Source organism: Mus pahari, chromosome 14 (genome assembly GCF_900095145.1).
Source record: "Mus pahari chromosome 14, PAHARI_EIJ_v1.1, whole genome shotgun sequence".
NCBI classification, from domain to species: domain Eukaryota; kingdom Metazoa; phylum Chordata; class Mammalia; order Rodentia; family Muridae; genus Mus; species Mus pahari.
In genome coordinates, this window is record NC_034603.1 from 26,918,123 (window position 1) to 26,927,661 (window position 9,539).

At 45.0% G+C, this 9,539-nt stretch overlaps 1 protein-coding gene across 2 annotated transcripts in view; it reads right to left on the reverse strand.

The window, feature by feature from the left end:
• LOC110331260 (zinc finger protein 39) overlaps window positions 1-7,165 on the reverse strand; it is a 17,237-nt gene extending 10,072 nt beyond the window's left edge. Inside the window, exons 1-3 of one of the 2 annotated variants that reach the window (XM_029545646.1) lie at window positions 7,090-7,165; window positions 5,662-5,826; window positions 3,291-3,417 (exon numbers count right to left, since the gene is read on the reverse strand). In XM_029545646.1, coding sequence (XP_029401506.1) covers window positions 3,291-3,417; window positions 5,662-5,826; window positions 7,090-7,119 — 322 coding nt within the window. In that variant the 5' untranslated portion in view covers window positions 7,120-7,165. The remainder of the gene's footprint in view (window positions 1-3,290; window positions 3,418-5,661; window positions 5,827-7,089) is intronic. The other variant, XM_029545647.1, reaches the window with a different exon arrangement.
• Window positions 7,166-9,539: the final 2,374 nt, after the last annotated feature.

Below are 9,539 nucleotides of genomic sequence, written 5' to 3' on the forward strand. Positions count from 1 at the left end.
ATGGCTCAACGGTTAAGAGCACTGACTGCTCTTCCAGAGGTCCTGAGTTCAATTCCCAGCAACCACATGGTGGCTCACAACCATCTGTAATAAGATCTGATGCCCTCTTCTGGTGTGTCTGAAGACAGCCACTGTGTACTCACATACATAAAATAAATAAATAAATCTTTAAAAAATAAATAAATATTAATTGGAACAAATGAATGTTAAAACCAGAATTTTTTAATCGAGTCATCTCCCCAGCCCTATCCAGTAGCTTTAATGAAATTGTTGAGATAGAAAGATAGTAACATGGGCTGGAGAAATGGCTCAGTGGTTAAGAGCACTGGCTGCTCTTCCAGAGGTCCTAAGTTCAGTTCCCAGCAACCTCATGGTGGCTCACAACCAACAGTGGAATGTGATGTCCTCTTCTGGCATGCAGGTGTGCATACGGATGAAGCACTCGTATACATAAAGTTAATAAGTCCTTTTTAAAAAAGAAAAGACATTAATACTATTCAAATTTTACAAAACAAACAGACAGTGCATAAAGGACCATTGCGACAGAAATGAAGAGGGACCCACTGTTGCCACCATTGCAGAGCAGCAGCCATGGCTCCAGGCTATGCCGTGGCTGTTGGCCACAAAATGAGAAAGAATATGAACAAGCCGAGTTCCCGCTGACAAGGCCAATGTCTGTCATGGCTGACGGCACACCACATTTTTGTGGGAATGTGCAGTTTCTGCGCTTTGAGTGGCACCCCATCAGATCTGCAGTGACTCCAAGGACACTCAAGTTCATCAAGAGGGGTGTGAGGACACATACCAGGGCCCAAAGGAAGTTGGAGTTGACCAACACACTGGCATCATGAAGTACTAAACCTCTTCTACCTGTTCCCCCTTAATAAATCTTTACCACACAAAACATACACACACACACACACACACACACACACACACACACACACTATTAAATAGACTTCAATACTGATGAAATGTCCACACTACTCCTCACACTGACTTACCAATTTAATGGAATCTAAGTACCAACAGCATTTTCATAGATCTAGAAAAAAAGCCAATCCTAATCTTCAAAGAGAAACACAAAAGACCCCCAGGCAGTTGGAGCATCCTTGTAAAACCAAGTAAATCCGTCCTTGTTTATGGTAGAGCAACAGCACACAGGAACACAGACATAAGGCAGAGCGACAGCACACAGGAACACAGTAAGACATAAGACAGAGTGACAGCACACAGCAACATGGTAGGACAGGACAGAACTGGCATAAACGTAGACAAACAGCCAATGAAACAACAGAAACAAACCCAGACCTTAAGGCCACCCAGTTTTCACCAGAGGCAGCAGGAACATTTAGAAAGGAAGCTCTCTTCAATAACTGGTAAAGACATCAGACCCCCTATATCCTTCCGTATTCAGAAATCTAATTAAAATATATCAAAAACATAAATGCAAGATCTGAAACTACTGGAAGAAAATACAGGGAAGCTGAATACTGATTCAAAGATTTGTTTCCCTTTTTGAGATTGGCGTCTCCATGTTGCCAGGTGGCTCTGGAAGTCCTGGGCACAAGTAATGCCTCCTCCTCGATTACCAGGGTGCTGGAAGCACAGACCCGCGCCATCAGACCCAGGACACAGGTGACACCACCTCAAACCACAACCCTCTACAACAAAAAACTGACAACGGGGGGGGGGGGGGGTTTCAAACACAAAACCCTCCCTAAAGAAAAGCCAAGGTTAGAGTGAAGGTCAACCTCACAGCCAATGAAAGGTCCGCAACTATAAAGGAGCTGATTCCTGGACTACATAAGGAAGTTAAGAACAGAAAAACAAAACAAAACAAAAACAAAAACAAAAACAACAGGTCATATAAAGTTGAGCAAATGACTTGAGCAGGCATTTTCCCAAAGGCATACAAATAACACAGAAACCCACCAAAAAGGAGCCAGTACCTGTAAACATTAGAAAAGGTGAATGAAAACCACGACCAAGTGTAACTATACGAGCAGCTGCAATATTCCAAACACCGTGAGCAGCAAACGCTAATGAGGACGCAGAGAAAGACTCATTTATCCTTCGCTGTTGCTGGGAATATCAAATCACTCCTATGAAAAACTGTATAAAAGTTCGTTTAAAAACTAGAAATAGAACCACCTTTATAGCTTGGCTATCACTGAATATACTAAAAGAAAATGAAATCAGTATTTTGAAAGATTATGAGTTCAAGGTAATAATGAGCTATATGAGCTCGTCTTAAAAAAAAAAAAAAGTATTTATGGGCAGGAGAGATGGCTCAGTGGTTAAGAGCACTGTCTGCTCTTCCAGAGGTCCTGAGTTCAATTCCCAGCAACTACATGACAACTTACAAGTCTGGTGCTATCTTCCGTTATATATGCAGACAAAGTACCCATATATATAAAATACACATATAAATGAATCTTTTTGTAAAAAAAAAAAGTATAAGGGAATACTATTCACTAACAAACCCAAACTTATCTCGGGTTGGACCTGAAGGATGTTTTTGCTAAGTAAGTCAGGCATAAAAGGACAAACATTGCACATCCTTGTTTATATGTGGGAGACAAACTGGCACTCACAGAAATAGAAGCAAGAGTAGGTGACAACGCCTATTAGAGCGTGTGAGGGAGGGACAGAGAGAAGACGGTTGATGCACACAGGGGTGCAGCTCGATGGCCCATATAACTTCAGTTTTCTACAGGACACAAGCATGACCATGGTTAAAATAATTCCGTGCCACAAAATAGCTAATAGAGATGCTCACACTATAAAGATGTGATATGTCTGCATAGACCTGCCAATTTCTGGAGGTAGTTTTATACACACACACACACACACACACACAGAGTGTGTGGCTTGTGGGAAGCCACATTCACCATTATAAGATGGCACCTGAGCCCGAAGGGCGTCAGCCAACTAACTGACAACTAACTGACAACTAACTGACAACTGTTGTGCACATGCTCAAAGAGCATAGATGATGAGTCACAGCTCAAGCCCGGAGCATGCAAATGAGGGTATTTAGTGAGCACCAATCATAGAGTGACACATTCCTCTTAGGCCTATTTAAGCAGCACCAGTTTCCAGGCTCGGGGTCTTTTCGCTTCAGCAATAAAACCCGTTTAAAAACGTCTGCAGAAGGATCCTGTTGTGGCGTGTCTTTCTTGCTGACAAGTTAGGCGATCGTGACAGTGGCTAAACAAACTTCAGACATGGCTACTGTTCTTACTAACAAAGGAAGTGTTTTTAATACTCTGGGGTCTTTCACTCACCCAAGGACTCCAGGCTGCTGTAGGTCTCCAGCATCACGTCCCTGTAGAGCTTCCTCTGAGCGTCATCCAGGTCCTGCCATTCATCCCAGGTGAAGTCCACAGACACATCCTCAAATGACACCAACCCCTGTAATGAGACATTTCTCCTCAACTCAAGCTTTTAAGCCTATCGGAAGACAAGACCCTGTCTACAAAACTCAACCATCCTCAGAGAGAGAGAGCCACATCTCTGAGCACCAGCACCATATAAGATGTGCCAACCGAGTTAAATGTCAAGAGAAAGATGAGGGTTCTGATGTCCTTATCATTTAGAAGTAAAAACACCTGAGAGGCTCCAGTAAATCATTTCGAATAGAAATCTCAATAAACTAAAACTGTACAAACATTAAACGCTACATGTGAAAATATTTATAAAAGGTGAGGGATATTCTAAAAAAGAAGTAAAGAGAGGACCATATTCATGGAGTATAACTTTATAATCATGAAGACACTGACTCTCTGGAGGTCAGAAAACTAACTTAACAGTAGCGCAATGGAAGCATCAAGTTCATAAATGTGGAAATGGATATTTCAGAATTCTTATAGAGAACTGAAGAAGCAAAAACGGGGTGGGATTAGTTCTGGCTCTGTTTGCCCCAGTGCAGGTCCCTCCCTGCATCGGCAGCTCTGGGCTTCCGTAACATACACTTCGTGTTCTCTTCTGCCGGATCCAGACAGCACCTGACTCAGTTCCTGCCGAAGCTCCTCCAAGCTGACACAGGCTACCTCCCTGAGGTGTCCTCACACAGTGCAGTGAGGAAGATCTCCCTCCCTCTTCTTTTAAAGGCCATTAGTCCCATGAGATTAGGGACTAGCACCTTTTAAACCAGTTACCTTCCATGAGCCCTATCTCAAAGTGGCATTTGGTTTTAGTGGTCAGCCTCGCCATATAAATTTGTCCACAGCAAATCTGCCATCCCTACCTCTGACGAAAAAGTCAAATACCTACTTGTAGTCAATCCAAATAATCAGACTTATAATCTCCCACTTAGCTTGGCTTGACCAAAGAGCGTGTGTGCATGTAGACCAGAGGACAGCCTCAGATACAACTCCTCAGAGCCACCTTCCCTCACACTATGGAATCCCTAGCCTCCTTGTTCAGGGCCTCAGATCCCAGATTCCCCTCTTTAAGTACCCATTGGTACAGCAGATGGGGTCCTGGAGAGAAAGACAATGGAGGGTCAGTACCTGCTGTTCCACGTTAGGAGGCCCCTCTCTGTGGACCTCTTTCTTCTATCTATAGCAGTGGAGACAGTAACAAACATCTGAGTGTGTGGGGCTCATTCTGAGAAAATCTGTAATGACGTAAATGACAAAAGCACAATCCCTACCTCCTCCTATGAAAGTGCAGGCCTGAGCCGGGCGTGGTGGTGCACGCCTTTAATCCCAGCACTCGGGAGGCAGAGGCAGGCAAATTTCTGAGTTCGAGGCCAGCATGGTCTACAAAGTGAGTTCCAGGACAGCCAGGGCTATACAGAGAAACCCTGTCTGGAAAAACCAAACCAAAACAAACAAACAAAAAAAAAAAAAACGAAAGTGCAGGCCCCCCTGATAACCCCAAAACAAACCATATAGTCTAGCCTTCCACAATCAAGACTTAACATCTTTCTTAAGGTTTGGACTTTTTTAAAATATTTTTGAATATTTTGCTTTTGGTATCAACTAGTGGAATTGTTCAGCTTCATTTCTGGACTGCTCCTCTGTGTAGAGAAACACAGGTGATTTTATTTCTGACCTCTGTTATTTTGCTCAACATTTTCATGGGTCATATTTTTAAAGAACATAGTGTCACCTCATCTCCAAACGCATGTGGTTATGACCCTCTTCCTTCCAATTTACATGACCCTTAGTCGTGCTGCTCTTAGACTGCTGCCAAAGGCTGCGGAAAGTACCTCTAGGACAGTGACAACAGAGGCGGTGAGGACGGAGATGCCTTATTTCCAGTCTCAGGAAATAAAAATGCTGATTTTTTTTTTTAATCAAGTGTGACATTAATTACAAGGACAATGTAACCTCATGTTCCTATACTGTTGTATCTCTCCATCACAAAAGGAGGTCTAAGGACAAATTGTGGGACCTGGTTTTTTCCTTTCGCCATATGGGTCCTGGAGATCCAACTCACGTCGCCAGGACTGAGTCCTTCACCCACTGATCCATCGGGACGGCACTCTTGTGGACTTTCGGTTGTCGATTGCTATGATGTGTTACACTAAATCACGTTTAGATAAAGAGTGTGCTGCATACTTATAATTTCACGCTACTGTTTTAGATGAGGTAAGGGGATCAGGCAGACACCACGCACATACGTGACCTTCTCTAGTTTCCTTTTTACCTTTACTGGTGCCGTGTGTTTTCTTGCTCTATTCCTCTGGGACCAACTCCAGTGACTATAGGTGTCTGACCTCTTCTTGTAGCTTCTCTTACGCTTTCTGGTTTCAAGACACCGACTGGGGAGTTGACTCAAGGAGTCCTCCACACTCTCAGGCTGCAAGTTCCTCTATAAAGGCATGCAAGGCATACAAAGGAGATGCCGCGTGAGTGACTTAGAGCCACGTCTGTGCTGGACACACTGCAACCACACATGAACTAAAGCAAAATTCAACGGAACGACACGCCCACCCCATCTCCTCTCTCCGGCAAAGAAGTCACTGTCGTCTTGTACGACTGGCAAATGCCATGCCCCAAACCTTCTGCTGTCATAAAAGCAAATGCTGGAAAATGCCTCAAAAAAAAAAAAAAAAAAAAAAACTGTAAAACTGTTAAGACAATATCACAGCAACACACCAAATACTAACACAAGCTCTGCTGTTTATAGCATTTATTAAGTTTCTTCCCTCCATAGGACAGTCTTAGGAAGACACTTTCAATAGTATCAACTTGAAACTTACAAGTTCCATGGTATATAATTTAAATTATAGCTACAGACTAAAGAGGCGGGAATTCTGATTTGTTCTACTAACTGTTTTGAGTTCTATTTGAAATTTTACAAAGTTAGGGGAAACGGGGATTATAAGTGGGGTTTGAAATTTTTCTGTGCCCCATTGTAAAGAAGGGCACAGACTCTTTGGATGCCCATGGCCACACTTAGGACTAACTTCCTACAACTCTGCCCCACCAGTAACACATATCACACTGTGAATTCACGAAGGGATTAATCGATTCATGAGGCCAGAGCCATTGGAATGTCACCTCTGGAAAGGCCCTCACACAGCCAAAAGTGTGTTTTTAACGCAGGCAGCAGTCAATCCCATCGAGCTGACAGTCGATTACCAAGCACATACACTTCACAAAAGTTATGAAAATGGAATAGGCGTCTCCAGAGCCATAGGGAGCTGATACATCACTACAGCAAAGGACGTGAATCCAGTGTGGAAGAGGGAGAGATGCTACCGTGCTCTCTCTCACTACACTCTCCACACAAGCCAATACATAAGAGCCTTGCTGATAATGGGGAGGCCAGGAGATGTCCCAGCCCAGGCTCACGCCACACCTCAGGCTGCTCCAGCATTCAGGGCTGTCACTGCTAGACCGTGGGACACCAGGCACAGCAGCTGTGGCACCGGAGTCTGGACCAAGAGAAGGATGAGGCTGAAGGACAAGTGTCCCTGCACAGTCAGGGAGTGAGGCGGCTCAGCCACGTCAAGACCTAGGGAGACAGGCTGTGAGCTCAGCCCTGCACAGGCCTCCCGGAGCCGAACCGCCTGCACACGGCAAGGCGGAGGAAACCCGAACCCTGCCGGTTCCTGCGGGCAGCACTCACCATGGCGCCCCCGTCCGCCTCCGGCAGCATACTGGCCTGATGCACCCCGACAGCCAGGCTCAGCTGACCGATCAAATGTTAAGATGGCGCGAGACAAAGCCCCGCGAACCAGCGAACCCGCGAAGGCCCGCCCCTGTGCCCGGGATGCGCGCCTGATTGGGTCGCACCTCAGTCCCCGCCCCATCATCGTGCCTTGATTGGCCACAGATAGCACCAACCGATGACTTGAGAAAGGCTGACTACCCCGAAAAGTGGCCGCTGCGAAATATTTTCTGTTTTGTTTTGTATTTTGTTTTTCAAGACAAACCCACGCTGGCCTCGAACTCATGACAGTCCCTCTGCCTGGGCTCCAAAGCGCTGAGATTACATGAGTTGACCACTATGTCCGAAGGTAAAGCTCACTCCAGGTGGATGACGAGATTAGGATTTAGTCCTGTTCATTATGTGAATTATGTCATGTGAATTATGAATTGTATACAGGACTATATTACTCACAAATGTAAAGAAAACGATGACAGTTATTTTTAAATTTCAAGTAACGTTTTCTTGTGTGTGGGGGGGTGTGGGGGGTGCGTTTTGTCTTTGATCTTTGGCCCTAGAACTTTTGAACAGAGAAGTTAACAGAAATCTAACAGAAACCTTCTGTTAACGAGTATGTCAAGTACAAATAAAATGTGACGCACATTGTCATTTAAATTTTCCTGGAATTCACCTTGAAAAGTTAATCTGACTGTATTGATAGTAAATATAAGCCGCTCAAAGCGCACCCAGCGGTCAAGCCCCGCCCCTGAGGCCCTCCAACCACTAGGCTCCACCTACAGAACTTCCTATAGGCCAAAACTGCAAATTAAGCTCCGCCCCATAAGGGAAAAGAGCTCAAGCTCAGGACTTCAAATCTCACCAATCCCTGAGCTTGCCCCAAGATCCGGACTTCAAATCCCACCAATCCTCACCCTGGAAAGCTCTGTGCCCGCCCCCTTCCCCAAGAAACCCCATAAAAAGTCCACCTCCAGCTCGGTTCTTCTTGGCTACTTCTTTCCAGATCACTGGCAGCTACCTCTATGTGCTTGTCCCAATAAATCTCTTGTGAGGTTTGGTGTGTGGTGTGACTTTGTGCTGTTCTTTGGCTCCCATCTGCCAGGACACCTTTCCCCTCAGAACTGTAACATTCATGGTGTCCTGACCTGAAAAGGCTCCTCCTCCTGTCTGTGCTCCCCCTTGGGGTCTGAGCCATACTGGGATCCTATCCTTCACCTCCAGTTCATCTGCAGCAGACTCGCCTTCTGACTCACCAATAGCTCAGCGCCCATTCACCCCAGCCCCCCATCCACCAGCGGCATTAGGTAAGTTTCCCCTGAGTCTGAGGAAGTGGCTATTGAGCATTTGGCGCCCCTCTGCTACTCTTGGAGGCAGAGGTACCCCCAGCCTCAGTCTTTAAGGCCTAGGCCTGCCTGAGCCTTGTAAACCACCTCAACCATAGACAAGGTGCCATTAAAAGGGACATTGGGCTGTTGACTGCCCCCATGTCCCTCACATCACGGGGACATCAGGTCGAAATCACCCTCTAGCTGACCTCTTAGGCCTGATGAAGGAGGAGGCCTGGACTTCCTTGGCTGAACCACCACCATCTTCCACAAGAAGCCCCGGGTAGTCATCATAGAATCAGGGCAACACATCTCCTTCCTCCTGGACACCAGGGTCACCTACTCAGTGCTCTTAACTGCTGAGCCATCTCCCCAGCCCCATATGCTGATCTTAAAGACTTGCACCACCACATCTGGCCAGTGGGTAATCTTGTCTGTCAACGGACAGATCAAGAAAGATAAACCTCTAGGAGATAAACCTCTGACTGCATCTCAAGAGTTTCTAAATTGATTAAATTTACCACAAAAGATTGCTCTGAATGGAGCTAAGAAGAACTTGAAGTTCCTGATCATGCTCTTAAGAAAACTGAGGAAGATAGGCAGACAAAGTCAATCTCAACAGGCTGATGGAGTGTATCTGACTCCCTGCCTCATTTTATACTTAGCTCCGTAGTGAATTCAAGACCATTCTAGGCTACATGAGACTCTGTCTCAAAAAATACAAGCAAACAAAAATCAAAGTCCTTTATTATACAAATAGTTTTACCATTATTAAAGACTAATACTAAATACTAATGATGTGATGGACTTGTTTGTGTTCCACAATGCAATCTTTACATGCTTTTAGACTCAGCACTCAGGAGGCAGAAGGAGACAGATATTTGTGAGTTGGAGGCCAACATGGCCTACAGAGTGAGTTCCAGGACAGCCAAGGCGACAAAGACCCTGTCAAAAAAAAAAAAAAAAAAAAAAAAAAAAAAAAAATCTGTGGCACCAAAGGTGATTGCTGCTATTAAGCTTCCATTATGCCTGTAAGAGTGTAAAACTTTTTATTTACAATACAAACTCTGCAATTCCCAGCAGCTG